This window comes from Panthera leo, chromosome F3, assembly GCF_018350215.1.
Source record: "Panthera leo isolate Ple1 chromosome F3, P.leo_Ple1_pat1.1, whole genome shotgun sequence".
Lineage (NCBI taxonomy): Eukaryota > Metazoa > Chordata > Mammalia > Carnivora > Felidae > Panthera > Panthera leo.
Genome location: NC_056696.1, coordinates 41,947,826 through 41,974,440, shown reverse-complemented (window position 1 = coordinate 41,974,440; position 26,615 = coordinate 41,947,826). Strand labels below are relative to the sequence as shown.

The following is a 26,615-nucleotide window of genomic DNA, read 5'->3' as shown; positions in this document are numbered from 1 at the left end:
AGGAAACAAATATTGATAAACAATACTATGGATGAGTCTCAAAACGTTATGCTGACTGAAATATGCCAGATGCTAAAGGGTATATACTTTGTGATTCTATTTATATGACATTCTAACACAGACAAAACTAAATCTATGACCATAGAATAAAATCAGTGGTTTTGGTGTGAGGGGTTACAGATTGACTGGGAAAGGCACAAGAGAAGTTTCTGGAGTGACAAAGTTGTTCTCCACCATAATAGAAATATAGGTTATACAGGTGTGCACATTATAATAATTCATTTAACTGTACATGTAAGATGTATACATTGTAATGTACATACGTTATACTTCAAAACAAAGGAAAAGTAAATAAGATAAATAGGTATAAAATTTAACTGGACAAAGGAGAAGGCAAAACTACATGAATGAAAACCAGTAGAAACAACTAAGAAATAGACCCAGACCCAAAAGGGATGTTGCAGTTATCGGACACATACTTTAAAATAACTGTGCTTACTATGTTCAAGGAGATAGAAAATAGATGAATATTTGCAGAGAACTGGAAACTAAATAATGTGACATAACCGACTTGAAAAAGATCCAAATATAAATTATAAAACTGAAAAAAAATTTTAAACTGAACATAAGAACTCAAAAAAGGAATTTTACAGCAGACTAGATGCAGTTAAAGAGAGAATTAGTAAACTGAATGAGAGATCCAAAGGAAATATCCAGAACAAAGCATCACACAAATCTTGGTGTTGTATTTTCACTTTCACCTGGCTTGAAGTATTTTTTCATTTCTCTTGAGACTTTTTTGACCCTTGTATTACTTAGAAGTGTGTTGTTTAACCTTCATATATCTTATGATTTTCCAGCCATCTTTCTGCTACTGATTTCTAGTTGTTTTTTTTTTTTTAATTTTTTTTTCAACGTTTTTTATTTATTTTTGGGACAGAGAGAGACAGAGCATGAACAGGGGAGGGGCAGAGAGAGAGGGAGACACAGAATCGGAAACAGGCTCCAGGCTCCGAGCCATCAGCCCAGAGCCCGACGTGGGGCACGAACCCACGGACCGCGAGATCGTGACCTGGCTGAAGTCGGACACTTAACCGACTGCGCCACCCAGGCGCCCCAACTGATTTCTAGTTTAAGTCCATTGTGACCTAACAGCATACTTTGCATGACTATTATTCTTTTAAATAGGTTAAGATATGTTTTATGGCCCAGAATGTGTTCCATCTTGGTGACTGTTCCATGTAAGCTTGTGGGGAATGTGGATTATGCTCTTGTTGAGTGAAGTGTTCTATAAATGTCAATTAGATCCAGCTGATTAATAGTGTTGCTCAGTTCAATTATATTCTAACTGATCTTATACCCGCTGGATCTGTTAGTTCCTGGATGGGTGTTGAAGTCTCCAAATATAATAGATTTGTCTGTTTCTCCTTGAAGTTCTCAGCTTTTTCCTCAATATTTTGATGTCGTATTGTATACACACATTAAGAATTACCATGTATTCTTGGAGAATTAACACTTTTATGTTTATGTAATGTCCCTCTTTATCTCTGATCATTTTTCTTGTTCTTGTTTTCTTGTCCTGAAGTCTGCTTTGTCTGAAGTTAACATCTGCTTCAGATTCATTTTGATTAGTATCAGCATAGGATATCTTTCTCCATCCTTTTACTTTTTCTTTTTTAAAGTTTATGTATTTATTTTGAGAGAGAGAGAGAGAGAGAGAGAGAGACTCTTTTTTTTTTCCCCCACAGCCTTAATGGGTTTAATAAGTTTACCCCTTCAGGGGCTCCTGGGTGGCTAAGTCGGTTAAGTATCCAACTTCAGCTCAGGTCATGATCTCATGGTTCCTGGGTTCAAGCCCTGTGTTGGCCTCTGTGCTGACAGCTCAGAGCCTGGAGCTTGCTTCAGATTCTGTGGCTCCCTCTCTCTCTCACCCTCCCCTGCTCATTCTCTCTCTCTCTCTTCTCTCTCTCTCTCTCAAATAAACATTAAAAAAATAAGTTTACCCCTTCAGGTCCTATTTGCAGCAACCAGTATTTCTTTGAAATGCCACACAGACCCAGCAGTAGCCAACAGTACTCTTCAGATCTCGAGTTAAAAGTTCAGGTTCTCTGAGCATTTGGTGTTGCAGTGGCACTTGCCCAAAACTGGTACCTCCCTACAGCTGGATAACTTTAAATGTACCGGTGAAAAAAAGGCTTTTTTCCCCATTAAGGGGAAGAAGGAAAATCACTCCTCAAAACCCGCAGACCTGGCTGTGAGGTCTTTCCTCCTGTCCCATCTTTTCGAGTTTGCGTTTTGCAGTGAAGCAAGAGAGACTAAAATCTAACCTCACTTACAAGAAACAAGACAGTGATGGCTATAAAGGGAGTGACCAGGAGCAAATGAGATATTCCTTCACCTCCCACATCCAATATATGTGCCTCGCAGAAAAACAACAAAAAATAACGGTCCACAAAATACAACAGCTAAAATTACAAAATCCATTCATCCAACGATGGTGGAAGGCAGGAAGGGGAGTTGCAAGGATAAATAGCACAGGGAGAAAAAAGAAAAAAGTATTCAAATCGCTCCAGGCACGGGGGCCGACAAGTGCTAGAAAAGAGCTGCAGAAAAACCTGTGGTCCATTCAGAATCACCGGTGTCAAAAATCCACATCCTGGGGTCGGGAAGATTCTGCCTTATGTGCACCAGTGACAAAGATCCCAATTCCTCAGAGAGAAGGGAATATGCAGCAGGGCCCTTGGCAGAGTGGGTCCTGCCTTCCCAGGTGGAGGAAGGGACAAGGAAAAGAGATCCTACAGCCTCCTTCCGATCCCACCCATCCCCTTTGGATGGCAGGTGACTCAGTGGCCGGCAGCAGCCTTCAGTTTGGCAGGAGAGCGATGGCGGTGACGGGAATTTCTCTGCAGAGATCGGGCTACTCAGGGCAGACTATAGGTAGACCGTCTTGTGGAAAAGTCTGTTGCTTAAGAAAACCACCAAGGAGAAGAGGCGCCACTGGAAAAGGCATGCCGTGCCAGGGGTCTTTGCTTCATTGCCGCCCATAATGAACAGAGGAACAAGGATGGGGAAGAGGCATCCACTGAGAATATACCAGGATGGCGTTGCTGTGAGGAAAGCCAAGGGCAACCCAAATCCAAAGTGGTGAGGCCAGTTCCTTTCTGTGCTTGACAACTGCTGGTGCCTTTCAATTCCTCTATTGAACCAATGATATTCAAAGCAGTACAGTGAGTAGAGGAGGGACATACGCAGAAGACTAACGAGCTGACCAACAAGGTGGTTGAGAAGGAGACTCACAAACATCCCCTGGATGAGAAAAAGAGCCTGCCGCAAAAGGTTGAAGAGCATGTCAGTAATTATTTGGCTGAGACTAGGGAATGGGTGAGGCTTCCTCCCTGATACCTCAGATGCTAGATCAGCTATGTCTTGAAAACAAATGGCGTTGACAACTTTGCTAAGCACAGACAGAGGAAGCATGCAAAGAGCACTGAAAATGGATGGAAGGAAGAAACATCTCCATGTAGTGATGGATCGCCGACAATTTGGGCTGTTATGGAGTGGAGTACAGAAATGAACACCTGATAAAACAAGAGGAGACTCAACCAGAATGCCCCGCCACCCCAAGTGCAGCACTGGAAAATTCCACTAAGGCTATGCGGCTCAGTCTCCTGCTTCCTTTCTGTACGTTGGGCTGTCCTCGGCGTCAGCACACCTGCTTGCCCTTCTTTGACGCTGCTCCTCTCTCTTTTGCTGAATCTGAGCATGTAGCTTTGAGATGGCACAAATTCCCTACAGGGAGTCTTTGATTTCCCTGGCAAAGTCCTAGAAAAAGGTTTGACACCTGTCAGCCATGTCTTCACCACCCAAAACTTACCAACTACGCAGAGGAGACAGAAGCATCTCAAAATCTCTCATCATGAAGGACCTTCTCTTCAAGAAAGAGGATACTCCGAGTGGAAACTAACAAGATCAGAGAAAGGAACGAAGCATTCAGAATGGAAGCCTGAGAGAGAAAGAATCTGAAGCAGTCTCCATGCTCGGTGTGGAGTTAACATGGGGCTCGATCACATGATCCGGGGATCACGGCCTGAGCCGAAATCAAGAGTTGGACGCTCAGACAACTGAGCCACCTGGGTGCCCCTCCGTCCTTTTACTTTTAATCTGTGTCTTTATATTTATTATTTTTTTAAAGTTTATTTATTTATTTTGAGAGAAAGAGAATGGGGGGAGGGCAGAGACAGAGGGAGAGAGAGAATCCCAGGCAGGACCTGCACTGTCAACAGGGCTCAAACTCACAAACCACGAGATCATGACCTGAGTGGAACGCAGGCGCTCAACCTCCTGAGCCACTCAGGTGCTCCTGCCTTCTCTAGTTTTAATTCAACATTTCACAAGATTGCACTTCCTCTTTTCTTTCAGCATATCGGCATACCGTGTACTTCTTTTAAACCGTTCTTAGTGGTTGTCCTAGTATTTGCAATATACGTTTACAACTAACATTACTCCAGCTTCTTTTTTTTTTTTTTAATTTTTTTTTAACATTTATTTATTTTTGAGACAGAGACAGAGCATGAACGGGGGAGGGGCAGAGAGAGAGGGAGACACAGAATCGGAAGCAGGCTCCAGGCTCTGAGCCATCGGCCCAGAGCCCGACGTGGGGCTCGAACTCACGGACCGTGAGATCGTGACCTGAGCTGAAGTCGGACGCTTAACCGACTGAGCCACCCAGGCGCCCCCTACTCCAGCTTCTATACCATTTCACGAGTGTGCAGCTAACCTTACAACAGAATATTCCCGATTCCTCCCTCTGTCCCTCATAACATTGTTGTCATTCATTTCACTTATCCATATGCTATAATCCCCCAACACGTTGTTGCTATTATTACTTTGAAGACTTATCTATCAGATCCATTAAGAATAGGAAACATGAAAGATTTTATTGTATCTTTATTTATTCCTTCTCTGGTGCTCTTTGTTATACAGATCTGAGTTTGTGACCTGTGTCATGTCCCTTCTTTCTGAAGAATTTCTTTAACACTTTTTTTAAAGTTTATTTATTTTGAGAGAGAGAGAGAGAGAGAGCGCAGAAGCAGGGGGAGGGGCAGGGAGGGAGGGAGAGAGGGAGTCCCGAACAGGCCCCCCACTGTCAGCGCAGAGCCCGATGCAGGGCTTGATCTCACAAACCGCGAGGTCATGCAAGTGGGGGTGGGGCGGAGAGAGAGGAAGAGAGAGAGAGAGAGAGAGAGAATCCCAAAGTCGACTTGGGGCTCGATCCCACGAACTGTGAGATCGTGACCTGAGCCGAAGTCAAGACTCGGACACTTAACCGACTGAACCACCCGGGCGCCCCTGAAGAGATCTTTCTCTAAACTGTAACGTGAGGAGGAAGTGGGGCTTCCGGAGGGAAGATCTATAACGCCTGACACCGCTCCTCAGACTGGACCCCCAGCGGCTTTTCATTCTCAAGCTAGCCCGCCCTCAGCCTCCAGCAGTTCATCACAATCACTATTTAAGGGTTCCTCCCAGCTTATTAAACTTGTAGAATCAATGAGTAAACATATGAGAGTGTTTTCCTTCAAAAGATGAGTGAAATACACAAAGCTTGGGCACGCTAGTTTTTTTTTTTTAAAAAGGAAAAACTCAAAGGCCCAGAATTGAGAGTGAGAATCATACACGAGTGTACGAGGGCACGATGTATGACGTGTCCCACCGGGCCCTGCCCGGGCCCAGCCCAGGGCATGTGACAAAGCACCCCATGATGGCCTTGGGGGGCCCACAGGAGAGGAAGCACGTCCTCGGAGTCACTCAGCAGGCGGGGAGTGTGGATGGAAGTGCCTGAAATAGAAGCCTGTGCACAACCTCTGAGTGGGAGCTGAGGGAACCCTTCTAGGGCTGAGATGTTCCCACAAGGAGCAGGGTTTTGTGTGTGTGTGTGTGTGTGTGTGTGTGTGTGTGTTGGCCGATCCTGTCTGCCTGGCTCCCTAGAGGCTGAGTGGAACCCATCTCAGGGGCAGTCCCGGTCCAAGGTCCCGAGCTAAAGGCCACCACCGCTGCACGCGTTTAAAACCTTGAGTGATAAGGAGTCTCAGCTTCAAGTTTGGGGGAAGATAAGAAAAGCTTCAAAGCCTGTGGTTGGGACCAAAAGTGCTCCCTCCAAGGGGCCGAAGCGTGAGTTACGCAGAAGGCTGCGCCTCCCCGAGGGATTTGCGTTGAGGAATGACCTCAGCCCAGAGCAGTGCTAACCCTGCAGGCTATTAGCTCCACAGAGACAGCGGCTGTGAGTGGATCTCGGTGCCCAACGCCTGGCACAGTAGTTGCGAGCTAGAAGGTATACAGCCAACAGGCTCATCAACCATTTTTTTTTTTTTTGTAAATAATGAAAGCGATGTTTGCTCATTGTGAATAGTCAGAACGTAATTGCCCGAGGTTGAAAATCCAAAGCCCTGGGGCGCCTGGGTGGCTCAGTCGATTAAGCGTCCGACTTCGGCTCAGGTCACCATCTCGCGGTCCGTGAGTTCGAGCCCCGTGTCAGGCTCTGGGCTGATGGCTCAGAGCCTGGAGCCTGTTTCCGATTCTGTGTCTCCCTCTCTCTGACCTTCCCCCGTTCATGCTCTGTCTCTCTCTGTCTCAAAAATAAATAAACGTTAAAAAAAAAAAAATTAAAAAAAAAAAAAAAAAAAGAAAAGAAAATCCGAAGCCCTGTCTGACACCTGCTCTGGTTTCTTGAAGTTCCTTTTTTTTTCTGTTTGTTTTGGTCCATCCTTCACGTGGGGACTCTTTCATCAAGCATCTGGTGATCCTGGCTTTTCTTGCGCATGCGATCGTGAATCATCACCATCGGAAGCTCTGGGGCTTGGGAGGTTTCTCATCTGAGGCCCCATCTTGGGGTGATGGGACCAGGACACGGGTATTCCTCTGGGGGCCCCCACACGGCGTTGGAGTGTTGGTGGTCAGAGCTTCAGTCACTTTCCCTTGGCAGTTTTCCCTGAGAATAACTTTTCAATGCCCGGCTCGGGGCTGTAGTGGAGCGAAGGGCTGGGGTCTGAACACCCCACATGCAGACTGTCACGTAATTCTCCGGTCATCCGTCTCTGTCTTCAGTCTGGCGTCCACACCCCCATCCTCACTCCCCTCTGTGCTGAGCAAGGTGCTCCCAAGTCTACAGTCGCTCTGGTCCTTCCCTGCATTTTCTGGCTGGCTCCCGAGACGCTGGGCAGAACCCATTTGGACAGGCAAGGCCACTGGAAAAAGTGGATCTGGGGGTGTAACAGTTCACCCAGAACTATAATTGTCAGCCTCGCCCCACTTCATGACATTCTGCCAACTCCTGCGGCTTTCCAGGGTGCCTTGGCATGAGTCCCCTGCTTCCTGTGGGCTCGTCACCTGCAGTCTGAGGTCTCGGCTTCTCCAGGTCTGCTGAGTTAGGTCCACTTGTTCACTCTGTGTTCATCATCAAAGGTGAACATTTGAACGCATGGTCGAACGTTTGTTGACCTCTCTCATCTATTTTGGTCCCCTCTCCCATTTGCTCCGTCTTATGTCATTTTATTCCTTTAACTGCTATTTTGGGGGAGCTTCAGGAGAGTGGAGATAAATACCTTAGTTCAATCTGTCAGGTGCTATGGGTACACCTTGCTTTTCCCCTTTAACAAGGTATTAAGGAAGGTCTTTCTTTCTTTCTTTCTTTCTTTCTTTCTTTCTTTCTTTCTTCTTTCTTAAAGTTTATTTATTTTGAGAGAGACGGGGAGCAGGGGAGGGGCAGAGAGAGGGTGAGAGAGAGAGAATCTCAAGCGGGCTCTGCAATGACAGCCCGGCAATGTCTGATTCGGGGCTCGAATTCACGAACATGAGATCATGACCTGAGCCAAAATCAAGAGTCATATGCTTAACTGACTGAGCCACCCAGGCGACCCCCCCCCACCTCCCCGCCCTTTATTTCTTTTGTGGAAGATTTTATTTTTAAGTAATCTCTACACCCAGCATAGGGCTCAAGAGTCAAGAGTCACATATACCACCAACTGAGCAAGACAACCATTCCCTGTATTCTTTTTTTTTTAATGTTTATTTATTTATTTTGAGAAAGAGAGAGAGGGCAAGAGAGCTCTGCACCATCAGCAAAGAGCCTGATGCGGGGCTTGAACTCACAAACTGTGAGATCATGACCTGAACTGAAATCAGGAGTTGGATGCCCAACCGACTGAGCCACCCAGGATCCCCCCCCCCCCGCCCCACTTTATTCCTTTTTAATGGGATATAAAATTCCAGGCTCAAGAGGGAACACCTAAGCCTGTTTTAGGTTTATGTTACATTCTTGAATGTTGCAAGGAGCGTAATGGACATTGTTGTACATCAATAATCATGTGTAGAAATATATAAGGGACGGAAGAAGAGAGGGAGAGAGAGAAAGAAAGAGAAAAGGAAAGAGGAGGAAAGGAGTCTGTGTGGAATGTCAGGCGTCTGAACCCGACAGGTGGGGGGAGAGCCTTGGGGGCTGAGTACGCTGTGTTTCCCATCCTGACCCACTCTGCCCGGACCGCATCCTTCCCTCTCAGTTCTGGTACCCATGGCCTGCCCACCGCCTCAGGCTCAAACCTGTTACTGGTAAGAGAAGCAACTTCCCCTTGGGTTATGGTCCACCAGGATCTGGAAACAAGCTGACGCTTGGACGGACAAGGCCACAATCTTCATGGCCAGAGTGGACTCTGTATGCATTTTGTCCCCAAAGGATGCCCTGACTCCCAGACCTGAGTGTCAGCATGACTGAAGGAACATCAGCCAGCCATCATGAGCTCTACTGTCGCCTGAGACTCAGGCTCATCCGAAGGTGCCTGGATAGGAAAGGGAAGAGCCCAGGAGTCTCCAACTCGGCTCTGCCTCCTCTTGTATCCGGCTTTGGTCAAGTTTGCAAATTCTCTGGCTTCTCTTTCCCCACCTACTCTTGGGAGAGAATGGCTTCTGCTAATATATTAAGGAGATTTGATTTGTCTATTTAGATCATACAAGTATATTTGTATATTTAGGGGAGGTTTGCATGTCTCACATCAAGCAGCTACTTCCTGAGCACTTGACATTGATTGAGTATTGAAGGATACTGAGGAATAACGTCCAACAATCAGCTCACTCAACAGATATTAACTGAGGCCTCCTGTTGTATGCACCAGCCCCTGGGGCTGTCGGTGCATAGTAGCAGGCAAACAGACACGGTCCCTTCTCTTATTCTGAGTTCAGAGGGGTCTTAGCAGGAGGATCTGATCTAAGTTTCTCAAAGACCGGCCGGGCTGCTGTGGGGAGAATGACGAGCAGGGGGCAAGAGAAGGACGAAGGAAGGGCAGTTATGAGGCTCCCTCAGTGGATGGGGCGAGAGCTAATGGTGGTTGCTGGTGGCGGAGGAGGTGGAAGAGGAGGGAGGACTTCTTGTAGCATCTGGTCACGTGAGGGTGGGGGAAAGCGTCATGTGACTGCAGGAAGAGGGTGGACGGTGATGCCTTTTACCGTGATGGGGAAGAACTGGCTGGAATGTGGGAAGGAGCAGTTAACGGACGCATCTGAAGGCTCAGCACAGGCTCAGCCCTGGGAGGCATGGAGAGGCGTGTGGGGAGAGGCCCAGGCAGCTCCAGGGATGTGGTGCCTGTGTGCAGCAAGGGAAGAGGGGCGTCACGCCAGCCACTGTGATCGTGGTCTCCTCATAAGACCTGGTTGGTGCTCTGTCACTTTTAAGCCCTTTCACACACTATCTACTCGATCCACATCGCAAGTAAGATAGGTAGTGTTATCTCCATTCTGCAGATGAGGAAACTGAGACTTGGCGAGGTTGTCACTAACCCCAACTCGGACAACCGGGATGGATGTGAACCGGAGGAGGCTCTAAAATGTCTGTATAGGAGTCTGCTCTGGGGTGGGCTGGGCTGGGGCTTTATCTTGAAGTTTCATTGTATATCAGTCGCACCAGTCTTACTTGAATTTGTGTTTTTGGGTGGGGGGCACTGGGAGAGGGTGGGAGAAACCAATGGGCATGGAACGAAGGGTATAAAGCCCCTCAGGTCATTGGTTGGGAGATCCACTGAGGCACACCCAGCTCTGTCTTGAGCACACCCAAGCAGGGAGTGCTTTCCTGTTCTGGATGGAAGGAATTGTTCCCAGATCACAGGAGATGGTGTGGACCAGCATGGCTGGGGAGGAGGCAAAGCCTGACTCAGATGGATCCCTGTAAGATTTGAGGGGCCGGGAAGGCTGCCCCAGGAGGGAGGGGGTCAAGGAGCAAAGGGCTGGTGTGCTATCAATTAGAAGATACCAGGACCTTTCAGCTCTAGACATGGGCCACCTGCACTGGGGGGCTGAGACTTTCGTACTTGAGTTAGAAATTGGGGCGCGGGTGTTCTGGGTCGGTGCCCGCGAAAGGTTCAACCCTAGCTTCACAGGACATGGGCCTGCCTTCTCCTCCCCAGGCCCCCACCTCCAGGCAGCAGCTTTGTATTCCTTGATATTTTGCAGTTTTGATCTGCCTATCAGGTCAGCCTCGAATGTGCCCTACCTGGCCTGAGACATAATTGTTGAAGTCCAAGATAGTAAAGCAACGCACCCCTCTCCTCTCCTCTCCTGCCGGCATGTCCAGTGCCCTCCCACCCAGACCCCCTTAGCAGAGATCACCCCACCCTGCTGTCCTCAATCAGTGGTTCTCAACTGATGGGATACATGCAGGGTTTTTAACCATCTCGCTGTCCCTGCAGTCTGATGGGAGGTTTTGTCTGAGACAAATCCGTGAGTGAATATCTGGCCAGAACCATCCTGCCGTTCTCCCTCTGTCTGCAAAACTACTAGTTCTCAAAGCTCTCCTCGAGCACCACCTCCCCCGTCTTCTCCCCTACTCGGGCTGGGTTCTGGCCACCCCCCCTTTACTCCCAGGGCACCCCTTCATCCTGCCCCTTGTCTTTGCTACTATATACGGTGCAAGTGGTACAACCTTGATTTTTTTCCCATTTCGGTAGACAATTAAGTCATTGACATTGATGAAACATCCTTTTCCTACTCAGTTGAAACATTGCTTTTGTTGAACGTGTTTTCCACGTATGCTCAAATCTACCTCTGTCTGTCTGTCCTGATGCCTGTTCCATGCTTTGATCTCAACAAGTTTATAGTAAGTTTTGAATAGTATGCCCCTGGTCATTGCTATCTTTTTGTTTGAACTCGAGGAGAACTGACATGCTTTATGATATTGCTTCCGTATGCGGGAACATGTTCGGATCTTGTTTATGTCCTGCACTAGGTTTTGTAGATTTTACTATCTAATTTATTGTGATTCAATTTAGTCCTAAGTATTTTATAGCTTTTGACACTCCTGTGGATTCATTTGCCCCTGCTTCTATTTCTAATTGGTTTCTGCTAACGTACAGAAAAGCTATTAATTTTTGTATATTCACCTTAAATCCAGCAAATTCTATTTTATTCCTGGTCTATTTTTTTTTTTTTTTTTAGAGTCTAGAAAACTGAAGGCTTTTGTAGATATCCAAACATATCTACAACTATTGGCAGTTATATCATAATCATACACACACACACACACACACACACACACACGTATTTTTCCCCTTTTCTTAGTATAATAGCCAAAATTTTTAAGACAATGCCGAGCAGCATGGTGGTACCCTTCATGCTTTTTTTTTTTTATTACTTATTTTAATGGCAACACCTTTAGCATTTCAAAGTTTATGGTGTTTATGGTTGGTTTTTAGGAAATAGGACATATATGTGCGCTTGCCAGGGTACCCGACTGAAATCTCTCCCCCACAGGGGTGCCCATGGGAGCTGATGTTGACGAGGTGTTGATTTTAGCATCGAAAAGACAAGTCAGATCTCCTGACCATCACAAGATTTTTTAGCAGAGCAAATTAGAGGATCTTATTTCATATGTTAGGTTTCTACTTATTTTCCTTTGGAGAAATGGTCTGGGACAAAAATTAAAAGAAAACAATATAATAATAATCAAAAGGAGAAGGAGGAGAAGAAAAGAAAAAGAAAGAGAAGGAGGAGGAGGAGGAGGAGGAAGGGGAGGGGGAAGGAGAGGAGAATCAGCTGCATTAATCAAGGTAGTGATGTTAATGTTGGGCTATTGGGTGCCCTAGGGACCCCAGATGAGTTGGGACAGGTCAGTATTTGGAGCAACTCAGAACCCTGGGCCTCTGCAGTGCAGGGTCCTCTTGGGGACAGGAAGCTGAGTCAGAAAATCTCAAAGCTGACATGTGTACGTGTATGGGGGTGGCAGGCAAGTGAAGGAGGCAACCGGCCTCTCTGGTGAAGCAATCTTTACTCCCACATTCCCCCTCCCCTTCTCGTTCACATCCCCGGAGCTGAAGCACCTCTGTAGATCTCAGGTGACCCTGAGCAGACTCCTTTGCAGGACCCCCATATGAAGGGAACAGAAATGACCAAAACAAGGGGCCAGGGCTGCTACAGAGAAAGCAAGGACACAGGGCCCGGGGGCACTGGGCATGGGGGTCCCACCCTCAGATCTCTGACACACACAGAGACTGGGCAGAACCAGGAATAATAACTACCAACATGTAGCACCTTTACAACAATTCTCTGGGCATTTCATTTTACAGATGAAGAAACTGGAACTCAGAGAAGTTAAGGAACTTGCTCGACGTTGCACAGATAGTAAATGGCAGAGCTGGGATTCAAATCCAGGCAAACTGACCTCAGAGCCTGTTGCCCCAGAATGTTCGCACTCAGCCATCCAGGCCACTCGATGGACCAAAGATCCATGGTCAAGGACCAAAGATCAGATCATCTAAAAGCTGCCAAGTTTTGCCTGGGACCCTGGAGTTCATGCACACACCAGACTTTGTCTGCAGACAGAATAAGTAACGTGAACATGGTTAGGTCCCAGAGTGGGTTGTATGGTACTCCTCCCCATCCCGCCCCCCCACAGGATATCTCCACCCAGAATCTCAGAATGTGACCTTATTTGGCATAAGGGTCTTTGCAGATGTAACTGAGGTAAGAATCTCAAGATGAGATCATCCTGGATTAAGGTGGGCCCTAAATCCAGTAACAAGTGTCTTACTAAGAGGCAACAGAAAACACACTGAGACACAGGGGAAAGACCATGAGACAGAGATTGACTTAATGTCACCACAAGCCAAAGAATACCAGGAGCCTTCGGAGGCTGGAAGGCACAAGGAAAGATTCCTCCTTAGAAACTTCAGAGGACAGATGGCCTTGCCAACACCTTGATTTCAGACTTCTGGCCTCCAGAACTGAGAGAGAATGAGTTTCTGTCATTTTAAGCCCCCCAGTTTGTGGGAATATGTTACAACAGCCGTAGGAAACTAATACAGCTCCCTATGACTTGTAAGAAACAGGGCATTTAAGGGGCACCCGTCTGACTCAGTTGGTGGAGCGTATGACTCTTGATCTCCAGGTCATGTGTTCAAGCCCCAGGTCGGGCGTGGAACTTAGTTAAAAAAAAAAAAAAAAAAGGCAAAAAACCAAAGGCATTTAAAACTACTACTAAGCTCATCCTTGCTATTTGCCGTTATGTACTTTTCTCAATCGATGGATATAAAATACATCCATTGTGTCCATATGCGTCATGTGGATAGTGATGAAATTTGACTTTTATGAAATATATATTACATTTGCAACCCCATCGTCTTACAGAGAGGGCACGTGGATTGCAGAGGGGGCGGTGAAGAAACAAGCGAGCAGGCTGGTCTGGAGTCCAGTTCCCCTGACTTGTGAGTCATCCCTCTTCCTCCAGAGCCCAGTAAATTATAGATCACTCATAGGTCTTCACCAACTGACTCCAAGGAAATCAGAACCCTCCTTGTCCAGCAGGAGGCTTAGAAACACTTCCTGCTTCCCTCTCTTTGCCTCCCGGTTTGGTCATGTTAAGGGCCCGGTTTACCCACCGCCATTGTTCCAGAAAACCAAGAATTGCTAAAGGCCATTGTGTCAGGTTTGCCCAACCCACGCTGTGTGACCTAGCCCTGCGCGCCCCACCTCAACCCCTCTGGCCCGCCTCTGCCACCCCCTGATTTCACCACTCCGGGCTAGGATGGAACGAGGCAGCCTGATAAAAGGAGAGCAGGGTCTAGAGAGTCGGTTGCACAGGCTGGAGACTGGTGCCGAGCCAGCGCCATGGCACGGTCCATGGCCCGGGCAGGTGAGTAGGCCGTCAGGGACAGTGGGCGGGGCCCTGGGGGCTGTAAGGCAGGGAGGTGGCTTCTGCCTCGTGGCGCTGTTTGGGAGGGTACCGAAGCATCAGGAGAACCTCAGAGAGCCATCCTATTCCTTCCTCTGCCTCTATTCCTGTGGGCCCCCTTTGGCTCTTTCAGTTCAAGAGCCTTTGTGTTGCAAGGAAAGGCTTTTCTCAACAGGCTGAAATGGACTTTTCCTGTGCCCCCTCGCCCCCTCCGGGTCCTGGAAGCCCAGAGTCGGTGAACACCACTGCGGTGGGTGGTTTTGTCTTTCCCACGTTCTTAGGCTTCTGCTTTTGGTCCTCATGCAAGAGATGCCCCCTGCCAGCAGCTTCCCCAGCCCCGTGGTGGTTGTCTTGCAAGAAAGCGGGCAGCCTGGGGGCCACGACCTTGGGTGCCCTTGCAAGTTCTCTTGCCCTTGCAAGCCCTTGCAAGGCTTTATTAGGTGAATGGGAAAATTCAAGGTCATCAGAAAGGTGAAATAAATCTTTTTAAAGGAGTCCTGCCGAGCCTAGGTCTCCAAGCATGTTGGGAACTCAGCTAACCTCCTGAGAGGCGTGGCGGGAAAGCCACAGAATGTGGTAAATACTGGCTGTGAGCAGAGGCACAGAGGCCTCCCTGAGAGATGGGATCTCTGGCCTAACCCTTCCAAATTGGCTCTTTCCAGCCCCAGGACAGCCCCAGGTTTCCTGCCTGCTCGAAAAGGGAAACTTTCTCTCTGAAAACCTCACAAGTTAGTGGTTTTCCTAGATCTTTCTCAATACACACTGTCTTCCACTGGCGCTCTAGGGAGGGACAACCTCAACTCATGGAAACTTCCATCAGCTCTAGGACTAGTCTAGGCCAGGGAGGGGCCCCTGCCGTCTGGCCTGGGGGTGAAGGGATGGACACAGTGCCCTCCTGGGTCCCTTTTGGACAGAGGAAGGTTGATTTGCGGGAAGCCATCCTGGGTCTACCCCCCTCTGACCACCTCTACCCACTGTGTCTCAATAGGCATACAGGGCCCGGAAAAATGCAAATAACTTCGTAACCTCTGCCTTCTCTCCTGTGCTGTTACAGGTTTGATAGTTCTACTGATGATCCAATGGGGTAAGTGGTGCCTTTCCTTTGTCATTTAAATGTTGATTTTATTTTTGAAAGAGAGAGAGAGGCAGAGAGAGAGGGAGACGGAGAATCCCACGCCAGCTCCTTGCTGTCGGCACAGAGCCTGACGTGGGGCTCGAACCCACGAACTGTGAGATCGTGACCGGAGCCGAAATCAAAAGCTGGACTCCTAACCGACTAAGCCACCCAGGCGCCCCCATAAGGGGTGCCTTTCTTGAGGGTAGCCGTGGATTCCCTCGGCCCCTTCCCTGGGGGAAGGACAACAGTCCTTTGAGGTAGGAATGATGGTCGTTGTCATGGTATGGAGGAGGAAGCTGAATTGCCTGGCTACAGAGCAGCAGAGTTGGGATTTCAAGCCAGGCATGAAAATTCCAGAGACCCTGTTCTTAACCACTGTACTTCATTGCCCCTATAGTACAAAAATCCATGCATAACGTTTTTTTTAACGTTTTATTTTTTTAATTTATTTGAGAGAGAGAGAGAGAGAGCACAAGCAGGGGAGGGGCAGAGAAAGAGGGAGAGAGAGAATCCCAAGTAGGCTCTCTGTTGTCAGCACAGAGCCAAATGTGAGGCTCGACCTCACAAACCATGAGATCATGACCTGAGCCAAAATCAAGTCAGTGGCCCAACCGAATGAGGCACCCGGGCACCGCAGGATATTTGATATGATACGACAGGATATGATGTAAGAAGAGACTCCGGGCTTCTTCCTAGATGGTCCTACGATGTGTTCCCTGGGTTAACTCTTCGCTTTGGGGAGTTCACCAACCCTCCTCCTGTATCACTACAGGCTGTACTCTCAGCCCCCAGTGGCAAGTTCTGGCAAGTTCTACTCCTAACTGGCCTCTGGCTAGAGCCAGTGATGACCCAAGAACTCCAGCTTCCCCTTCGGGAGCCACCGATCTGCCCAGGGGGGTCCCAAATAGTCCTTCATGTGCTGGGTTCCCACACAGCCTCCTGTGGCCATTTTGCACCTTCTTCCCCTCCCCTGATCTCTCAGTGGCCAAATGGAGGCTGGGGGGGACTGTGGAGAGACCCTGTTGGGACAAAAAGAAGTCCTAGAGTCTAGACACTGGCCATAGATGTGCTCCAGTACAAACTCCCCATTCTGCCAAGTCCTTGGCATAAAATGTTGGCTTGTGCAAACCATACCCTCACAGATGACAAGTTCTAGAAGAGCCCTCAGAGACCACACAATCATTTTCAGATGGGGACCCTGGGCCAGGGCTGAAGGGGCAATTGGCCCAAAGTACATTTCTGGCAGATACAGGAGTAAGAACCAGCATTCTTGCTTTCTGGTTATCTTGTCAACCTAACATAGCACCGACCTCAGTGGAGGCCCTTGTCGCTAGATCAACCCCCTGGGAACAGACATCCCCACCCACCCACCCAACGAAAGTCCCCAAACTTTCTGAGGACTCCAGAAACAAGCTGCCTTTTCCTAGCTAAAACAAGCTCTTTATTAGGACCTTATCAGCAATATTCATAAACATAGATTCTCTATAAGAGATAACAAGAGGGGCGCCTGGGTGGCTCAGTCGGTTGGGCATCCGACTTCGGCTCAGGTCATGATCTCACGGTCCGTGAGTTTGAGCCCCGCGTCAGGCTCTGTGCTGACAGCTCAGAGCCTGGAGCCTGTTTTAGATTCTGTGTCTCCCTCTCTCTCTGACCCTCCCCCGTTCATGCTCTGTCTCTCTCTGTCTCAAAAATAAATAAACATTAAAAAAAAAATTAAAAAAAAAAAGAGATAACAAGAAAATGTAAAATATTTAAAGCAAGACTAAACCACAAACTCAGGCTTGTAACTGGGGCCTCTTAAGTGTTTGCATTTAATTTTTAAAAAAATTTTTTTAATGTTTTTATTTATTTGTGAGACAGAGAGAGACAGAGCATGAGCAGGGGAGGAGCAAAGAGAGAGGGAGACACAGAATCTGAAGCAGGCTCCAGGCTCTGAGCTGTCAGCAGAGAGCCCGATGCGGGGCTCGAACTCACAAACTGCGAGATCACGACCTGAGCTGAAGTCGGACGCTTAACCGACTGAGCCAGCCAGGCGCCCCTGTATTTGCATTTTAATGAACATTCTGAACTATTCCAAGCAACACGTTGAAAGTCCTGCCTCTCCGCTGTCAGCCGATCAAGTGTCATGTTTAACACCCTCTGGCATTAGGTAGAGGGGGTCAGTCCTCAGCAGACCCTTCTGACCACCATTTCTTTTCTTGGTCCCGAATGGCCAGGCTCTGCTGCAAAGCTGGTCTGCTACTTCACCAACTGGGCCCAGTACAGACAGGGAGCTGCTCGCTTCTTGCCCAAGGATGTGAACCCCAATCTGTGCACCCACCTCATCTATGCCTTTGCGGGCATGACCAATCACCAGCTCAGCTCCATAGAGTGGGATGATGAGGTTTTCTACCAGGAGTTCAACGGCCTGAAGAAGATGTGAGTTGCACTGGACGGGGATGGGGGTTGGTGGAGGCAGGAACCTCTTTCCAGAGCCAAAAACCTTCCCCAGCACTGCAATCCTGCTACAGACCTGCTGTGTGGCTTTGGGCAAGTCACATCACCTCTCTGGGCTTTCCTGTGCTTATACGGGAGGAGTAGGGGTAGATAGGGACTCCTGAAGGGCCCTTCCATTTAGGTCTAGGTGGGATCTGGCTTGGGAAACTGTTTTCTTCGCTGGGAATGTATGCCCTTCTTCCTCCTACAATCTATGCGTTTTTTCAGCTCCCGTGTTATCACCCTCTTGACAAAGCCGCTCTGCAGATACGCCCTGATCTCTCTTCCTGAGTTCTTCATGTGTATGTCTCCCCAGACAGATAGGAGGCCCCTGAAGACAAGAGCATGCTGTTTCTTTCCCAATCTAGAGCTCCCCTCACCCAGGATCTGTGCATAGGGACTTACACCTTCCCCCCCACCCCATCAGTGCCCATCAGGGCACCCACAAGCCCTTGCTTTCCCAGTCAGTGAGGTGAGCCTGGGGAACTGGCTGGGCATTAAAACCTGCAAATTCTGGCATTTGTCTTATCTTTCCCAGGAATCCCAAGCTGAAGACACTGCTTTCCATCGGGGGCTGGAACTTTGGCACTCAGAAGTGAGTTGGCCACGGCACCTGTATGGCAGAGCCACTGGGTGGTGACCTGACTCACTGGCAAGAGAGAACCCGGCCAGTGGGTTCTGGGAATCAGGCCAGGTGGAATATAGTCAGGGTGGGGGATCAGGAGGGCGGCCTGGACTCTGGGGGCTGACCTTCCTCCTGGGCTCGTGGTGCCTCATCGGGAGGGCTGTGGAGGGGGCTTAGCTCTGACTGTTACACATCCGGTCTTGCCGGGAGCACAGGAGAGATCCTGGCCTCTTTCCAGGCCTCAGTGTCTTCCTCCATGAAATGGGTACAGGGAGAGTCCCAACTAACCTCAGACAACATACAGTGACGACATTTCCTGAGCTCTGAGACAGGATATCTTGTTTGAGAATTTTTGTTCCACTCCTGGGTGTCAAAGGCAGTCTGTGAGAACGAGCTCGGATGCCAAACTGTGGGCATTTTTGAGGACTAGGACGTTTTTGAGGAATTCGGGAGATGATGGAATGGGACATATGAAACTAGACTTTTCCTAGAAAGTCCACAATATATGGTTCCCAAAGTTCTAAACTACTCTTTCTAAAACTTTTTGGATCATGAGCCCTTTTGAAAACCTGATACAATTTATGACCCACCTTCCCCAATCTTTTATTGGAATGAGGGGATTCTTAGCCTGGGGTTCCCAGGCACATGGATCCCACTTAAGTGCTGCTATTAATTAAATCAGTAAATGAATAGAAAACCAATTAAAGTAGGATCCCTCTATAAATACCTCGAGACACTTATAGGGATCTTGGGAATCAGGAGATGTGGGGAGGGGGTTCCTGGGGCAGCTTGGGATTTTAAGGGGCTCCAGACTAGTCATAGTGATGGCACAAAGCATTTTACAAGTGTGAGTTTGAAGAAAATGACCACATTGACCCACCAGAGAACGAAAGCAGCAGGTTTCCAGGTTACTCAGCTCCTTCTACTTCCCTTTGTGCTCATATTAGAAACTGTTCCCACCTTTCTAAACCTCTACCCTCGGGTGACAGCCGGCTCTGATTCAGGGGACCACAATTCCCTGAGCAGGGACAAGGCAGTAGGCGTGTGGAGGGAGTTTGGGGAGGCAGAGCTCCTGGCAAGTCACTGTGCCCTGGGGGCCGGACACCCTTCTAGACGGTCCCTTTCCTTAGGCCTGGCTGGTAAGTCAACAGCAAATATCCCAGCAGCATCTGAAGCAGCCCTCCCAGCATCCTCCTGGCCTGAACAGCCAAGCACAAATATCCTGCGTAGTTTCTCGTCTGCCTGTGAGGGAGAGAGTGGCCTCCTGTCAGCAAGACAGGCCCATACTGCCCTTCATCACCTCGCAGATTCACAGATATGGTGGCTACAGCCAACAACCGTCAGACCTTCGTCAACTCAGCCGTTAAGTTTCTGCGCAAATATGATTTTGATGGCCTTGACCTTGACTGGGAGTACCCAGGGAGCCGGGGGAGCCCTCCTTCGGACAAGCAGCGCTTCACAGCCCTGGTGCAGGTATGGTTGGCGGTCACCCAGTTGGCCTGGGGCGGGGGAACCCAGATTGGTGGCCTCACCGGACAGGCCGGTGCTGTTCTGTCCCCAAGGTCTGTTGCTTTGGGTATGTGCAGAGCCCAGACGAGCCCTGCGGTCAGTTTTCAGACTCCTGAGAGTGAACATCTGCTTGGGGCCCACAGGGGCCAGCCTGGCCCCTGCCTTTGTATTCACTGTGAGCCACCTCTGCAGGACCTGGCCGCTGCCTTCCAGAGGGAAGCCCAGACGTCAGGGAAGGAACGCCTCCTTCTGAGCGCAGCCGTCCCGGCCGGGAGAAAGAACATAGAGGCTGGATACGAGGTGGACAAAATTGCTCAGTGAGTCTCAGGCCGATGGCGTGGAACGTGTGTTCTCTGAGGTGGGAGAGACCGAGGTCGGGCTGAGTCGCCTCAGGACTAGAGCAGATGGTCACCTGCAAGGTACCGTCTGGGGAAAGCCCTACCCCTCCACCAGCAGATCCAGGAAGGATTTGCTCACGCTGTCTGCTTACTCCAGTGTCCTGGAGTCTCTCTTTTGGAATCCTTGCCCTTTTCCTTGGGAACTCGGTCTTAACATCAAGCACCCTGGGAGCGCAAGAGTGAAACCAAGAGGACAAGTCGTCTGGCTCTCTGCACCCCAAGGTGTTGAGCGTTAGAAATGCGGAATCTCCGGCCCTACCCCAGGCCTCCTAAAATTAGAGCCCGCGCTTTAATGGCTTTCCCGGGTGATTCACGTGCACACGAAAGTTTTAACAACACTGAGCTAGATTTCCCTCCCAAACGGTAAGAGTACAAGGGGGGAACTAGGGAGTGCTGTCTAATCCCCTCTCCCAGGACCAGGCGGGAGCCTGCACCGCTGCCTCTTACCTCGAGGGCCCTTCCCAGGCCACACACTGAAGACAGGTGGGAGCAGGGAGGGACTGCTCACTAGCCCGTCACCCCTCTCTCCATGCCTCCTGCAGGAGCCTGGATTTCATCAGCCTTATGGCCTACGACTTCTATGGCTCTTATGAGAAGACCACAGGACATAACAGCCCCCTCTACAAGAGGCAGGGAGAGAGCGGGGCAGCGGCCGAACTCAACGTGGTGAGTGGCTGCAGAGGTGAGGCGGGACCCCCCATCCGCAGGTCCTGTCAGGTGGCCTCTTTTGAGCCTCGAGGCCCTAGTGGAAAAGAAAGGCAGGATAACCCAGCAGGGCACAGAGGAGCCCGGACTTTTCCTTTCTTTGCTTGTTTATTTCCTGTCCTGTGCCAGTGCTGAGGGGAAGCCTTACTTCTCTGTAGCCTCCTGGCTGATGTTCGACACAGCAAACCAACTGAATGACATCAAATAATGCAGTGGCTACTTGGGAAGCCGTCTTTGAGCTTGAATGTCCAGCAAAAATGACCTCTTGCTTCCTTCACCTCCTCTACCCCATTTCCTTCAAAACAATGGGTGACCATTCACTCCTTGTCACTGATTCACCTTCAGTGACGAGCCGCCTCCACCCCCTACCCCAGCACGTGGAAAGGGCAGGTTGGGTTTCAGACTGGGGTGAGTGGTGGTTTCCTGCCCAACTTGCCCTCGCCAAGCAGCCTGGAGGGTTTTTATAAGCCCACTCGACACTTTGAAAGTTAAGAACAACCATATTATTTCTTCTTTTAAAACAAACCAAAACAGCCCTAAATTAAAGTGCTTTTTAATTTGGGGGAGCCCACGTCTTGGTGCATCGGCTAAGGTAGAACAATCTAAGATTCTGTGGCTCTTTCGCAAATAAGGGAGCCATCTCTGAGTGCTTGAGTCGGGAATCCATAATTCACACAGAGCCCAGACCCCTCCACCCCCATCAGGAAAACTGTATGGGTCCTGGGGGAAGCCAGCCCAGCTCGGCAGCTCGACACCCAAAGACATTCAGCTGACAGGTGAGGGCCCCGAAATCCCACCAGCACCCTGTTCCCCCAGCTGTATGCTCTGGATCCACGCAGGGGGAGGGAGGCCTTTCTCTTCTTACAAGGAGACCTTCTACTCTCTATACTGTGTGCCCGGGACTGCCTCCGGCCAGAGGGGGACTTTTCTGAACTTACACAAGGTGCCATAGAGCTGAGCAGGGGGCCTTGACCTCTGCCTTTGAATAAGCTCCCATCTGATCAGAGATAAATCATGTAGACCAACAAAAAGAAATAAATACGAATACACGTAGTGAAAAATGTTCCTGACTTAAGTGCTAAGAGGGTGCAGAGTAACAGGAGGACTTGTACTTGAACAGAGTGGCTTCCTGGGGGAAGTGAGCCTGTAATCCTGGCTTAAGGGAAGAATCTTCATTATTCATTTATTTCACATACGTATGTTGGGTACCTCCTCATGTCACAGGCTGGGGGTGTTACGTGAAGTAATACACGATGGGGTCGGTCCCGTTCAGAGGCAAATGAGGCAGCCGTGTACTCATTTGTTCTTTCTATTTGAGCATCTAAGTGTCAGGCATTGTTCGAGGCATGAGGGATACAGAGGTAAATAAAACGGACCCCATTCCCTGCTCTCGTACTCTGGGTGAGACCTAGAACAACAATAATGGGCATGATGAGCATGATCGCAGCTTTCCTTTACTGCACTATGCTGGGCCTTCCACGTGCATTACATCTTTTCGTTCTTGCCATTTCTATTGCTTCCATTTTACACACAGGAAGCCCGAGGCTCAGCAAGGTTAAGTTGTTGAGTAAGGAAGGGATCTCGGGCGCTTTGCTCACTGAGGTATCCCAAGCATAGAGCCTGGCCACAATGGGCCATCAATAAATATTTGCCCCGTGAATGGTTGTCTGACTCCAATGGTTGTCTGGGGTCGAGGGTCTAAGACAAGACCTAAAGAAGACAGGACGGTGTTGGAACACTAAAGCCCATCGGAAGCCCGCAGCCTTAGATGACCAGAACCAGGCCGAAGGCAAAGTAAATTAACCCTGCCCCTCCTTCTCCATCACCAGGACTTTGCCGTGCAACTCTGGGTGCAGAAGGGGACCCCTGCCAACAAACTGATCCTTGGCATGCCTGCCTATGGACGATCCTTCACCATGGCCTCCCCATCAAACACTGGAGTGGGGGCCCCAGCCACGGGGCCTGGAACCCCTGGCCCCTTCACCAAAGAGGGAGGGCTGCTGGCTTACTATGAGGTGGGAAAACTCCACGGGGCCCCGAGTATGGGCTGGGGTGGGGGGTGCTCCTACTCCCATAGTTTCTGAGTGAGGATGCCAAGAGCAGCAAATTCTGGCCAAGTGAAGCCCAACCCCTTTATGCCATCTTGGATTAAGGATAATCCAATCCCAGTGCCTCATTGAATCCAGGGTTCTAGGTCACTCAATCTAGAACCTCCTACGTTCTCCAGACTTCCTCAGATAGGAATTTTCCAATCTCTAGTCTCCTCTGGGCAAAGAGGCACAGATGTCTGTGGTGCCCCCTGCCTCTGCCCCAGCTCTGCCCTCTGCTCCTAACAGGTCTGCTCCTGGAAGGGGGCCACTAAGCCCAGAATCATGGACCAGAAGGTGCCCTATGCCTTCAAGGGCAACCAGTGGGTGGGCTTTGATGATGTGGAGAGCTTCAAAACCAAGGTGAGGCCCAGCCCTGCTGGGAGGGGGGTGGTCCTGGATGGGTCCAGGTCAATAACATTGAATGATAGCATCCAGACCCTCTCCAAAGAGGAATCTCCTCTGAAACATTTCACAAGTCTTCGTGTGATAGCATTTTGTATTTTTACCAACTATTGATTAAGAAAAGGCATGATCACAAAAAAATTGCCCTACGTTAAATACCACTCTTGAAAGAATTTTTATTTTATTACATATATATATATATGTTTGCATTTAATAAAATACAAATTCTACAGACATATGAAGAGGAGAAATACATACAGTGGGATATATCATTTTATTCAGCTCAATGACAACATTTGTGCATGCTCAGATTACAGACCTTTTGATTTACTTATATGACTCCCCACTCCTGCCCAGTATCAGCGACTCAAAACAAGCGTATTTGTGTGTTTCCATGCCTCTCTCCCCCATGAGATCACGAACTCCTGCAGAGGCACCTGCTCTGGTTTGTCTATCCGGACATCTCACGTCAGCTGTGATGCAGGGCAGACAGTGGCCGGTCCCTCTAGAGGTGTAGACAAAGCGCTCTGGGAGAATTGCGAAGGGAGTGTGATCCTGGCGGCGGGGAGATGGGAGAAGGGATCACGGTGGAAGGGTCTTCGAGAAGGTCTGAAAACAGAAGGGCGAGGAAACTGAGAAGCAAAGACATGTGGGGAGGAGAGGCCAGGCTGGACTCCGAAAACAAGCTGTCGGCCCTCACCGCTGGAGGGGAAGTAGCCAGAATGGGAGACTGGGGCCAGCAAGGGCTCCAGACCAGCCCTACTCTCCAACTCCCCGCATGGCGTGTTAGGCTTAGGGGACGGGGAAACCCACTTGCGGGAACACACAGCCATTCACTGGGGAAACCTCAGGGATCTGGTGGAGGAAAGAAGGCCCTCGGGGAGGACAAAGACTTAAAGACAAGAAATTGTTCGGATCTCTGGGGAAGCTTTGTCATCCCTAGGGGAACTGGACTCATCACAACCCGCAGGCCGTGCCCCCAAATACAGCAGCCCAGCACAGAAAAGACGGAGTTGTCAAAGCTTGCAACCTAGGGAATTTCACACGCCCATCCACTCCCCAAACCCGCTCCCTCACCCTCACCCAGGCCATGCTCCTGTTGAGACGGGCGGATTCCAGAGGGATCAGGACTCAGTCGCTTAGGCTTCCCGCCCCGGGCTGTGTCCAGAAGCCTTGACCACTCACGACCTGGGGGTGCTGGAAAAAGAGCCCTATCTAGATGAGGAAGCGGGTTCTGGGACAGGCCGGGCCGGGTTCCCCCGGGTCCCTCCACCTGCGCCTTGCTCCTTGTGCACAGGCCAGCTACCTGAAGCAGAAGGGACTGGGTGGCGCCATGGTGTGGGCGCTGGACATGGACGACTTCGCTGGCTTCTTCTGTAACCAGGGCCCATATCCCCTCATCAAGGCACTGCAGCTGGAGCTGAGTGAGTAAGGGGCCAGGGACCAGAGGCGGAACTCGCGGGTAGAGTAGGAACACCCCCTCCCTGAACTACAGGTCCTGGCTCCTTCTGGGGAAATACGCTTATTCCAATCCTGTGATTTCCCAAATTTCATGCACCCCCAGGGGCCAAGGAAACTTTGGAAGCCATTCTCTTTTCAGGCCCTTCTTCCCCTTTCTGACGGCAGCAACGCCTGTCCAGGGCTTGCCTCTGGCGGCCCTCAGCCAGGGAGCTGCAGCTTTGCTCCTCTCTTTTCGAAGAGAGAGCCTGCGCTCACCTGCAGCGCAAGACCCCCGGAGGCCCTCGCCAGTGTGTGGCTGGTCTTTGCAGATGATAGATGGCCACTGGCACCCCCGTGTTTTCTGTTGAGCTGCGCTGCAGCCTAAGTGTGGCTGTGGGGCACCTGGCTGTGCTCTGCCTTTGGGTGGGGGGAGTGGTGAGGTATTGAGCCACGGCCTGCCTGTGGTGGTTGCCCGTGTGCTTGGCCTGTAGGTTTGGGATCTCTTGGGGGAGGCTTGGCTGAATGTTCGCTGTCTCCCCAGGTCTTCCTTTAGGCCCGCCAGGACCTGAAGTCCCCGCACCAGACCAGCCTTCTGAACCTGAGCGTGTCCCCAGCCTCGAACAAGACACCTTCTGCCGGGGCAAAGGTGACGGGCTCTACCCCAACCCTGGGGACCAGTCCAGCTACTATAGCTGTGCAGGGGGGCGGCTATTCCAGCAAAGCTGCCCAGCGAGCCTGGTGTTCAGCTCCTCCTGCAAATGCTGCGCTTGGAGTTGAGTGCCCAGGGCCCCTGCAGCCCCAGCCACCGGGCCAGGCGCTGGGGTCACTCCACAGTCTGCCTCTGCAGCTCTCCCTGGGGGCTCCAATCCTAGAGACCTCCCTGTGGCTTTTCTGTATCCAAGCTTTCTGCTCTCAGCCTTGAGTTCCTTTTCCTATGGTCCTTCTGGACCTTTTACTTGCAAAATAAATCTATGGTTTGCTCCCCACGGTCCCCGGGTGTGGTGACTTACAGAACCTCTCTAAGCACACTGTCAGTTCAAAACTGGGAAGGTGGGGAAGCCAAGAGGCAAGGGTGGCCTGAGGCATGCATAGGTCTGAGCCAGGCTGGAAGGCAGGCCCTTCGGGGTGCCCACATTCCAGTGGGCAGCTCTCAAGGCACTGGTGACCTCGCTGGAGAGCGTTTCCTGCTGGCCTCCACTCGGGTGTTATTCCCAAGATTCACACTAGATGGAGCAGAAAAGAGCTTTTCCTTGCCTTAGGGCTCTGCAATGGCCACCCAGCATTAAAATAAGAATCCAAACCCCAGGTAGGTATTCAGGGCTCCCTTTGAGATAAATCCTGTTTTAGGCCTTCTATCACCTACTGCTCCTATATGCCAGACAAAGGAGGGACAATTATTATCCTCATTTTACAGGTATTTAAACAGAAGGCTAACTAACCCAGTTCCGAGTCCAGAACTGAGTCCTAAATGGGCCACGTTGCACACACAGTATCCCGGATAACCGAGCAATGCAAATGGTCCCTGCAGCTTTGGGGTGAAGCCTGGTCGTTCCATTGGAAGAAAATCTGCACGTAACCTAATGGTCCATCTTGCCATGCACTCACCCAAGCTGGGTTTTGGGGTGGGACTCAGGCAGGCAGCAGGAGATGG

The 26,615-nt window shown here is 49.9% G+C and overlaps 1 protein-coding gene, 1 long non-coding RNA gene and 1 pseudogene across 3 annotated transcripts in view; 1 reads left to right on the top strand and 2 right to left on the bottom strand.

The window, feature by feature from the left end:
* Positions 1–2,843: 2,843 nt before the first annotated feature.
* On the bottom strand, positions 2,844–3,884 carry LOC122211669 (annotated as a pseudogene).
* Positions 3,885–9,280: 5,396 nt separating this feature from the next.
* On the top strand, positions 9,281–25,946 carry CHIT1 (chitinase 1). 2 transcript variants are annotated; one of them, XM_042924983.1, is made up of 11 exons: positions 9,281–9,695; positions 15,258–15,287; positions 17,537–17,738; positions 18,334–18,390; positions 19,728–19,893; positions 20,122–20,246; positions 20,870–20,993; positions 22,862–23,047; positions 23,369–23,482; positions 24,822–24,948; positions 25,506–25,946. In XM_042924983.1, exons 1-11 carry the CDS (start codon positions 9,293–9,295, stop codon positions 25,739–25,741), a joined length of 1,770 nt encoding a protein of 589 aa, XP_042780917.1. In that variant the 5' UTR covers positions 9,281–9,292; the 3' UTR covers positions 25,742–25,946. The 2 variants fall into 2 exon arrangements, with proteins under 2 accessions (XP_042780917.1, XP_042780918.1); XM_042924984.1 differs by lacking the exon at positions 9,281–9,695 and adding an exon at positions 13,767–14,164.
* LOC122211670 overlaps positions 23,835–26,615 on the bottom strand; it is a 36,089-nt gene continuing 33,308 nt past the window's right edge. Inside the window, exon 3 of the long non-coding RNA XR_006198772.1 lies at positions 23,835–24,133. This is a non-coding gene — a long non-coding RNA (uncharacterized LOC122211670). The remainder of the gene's footprint in view (positions 24,134–26,615) is intronic.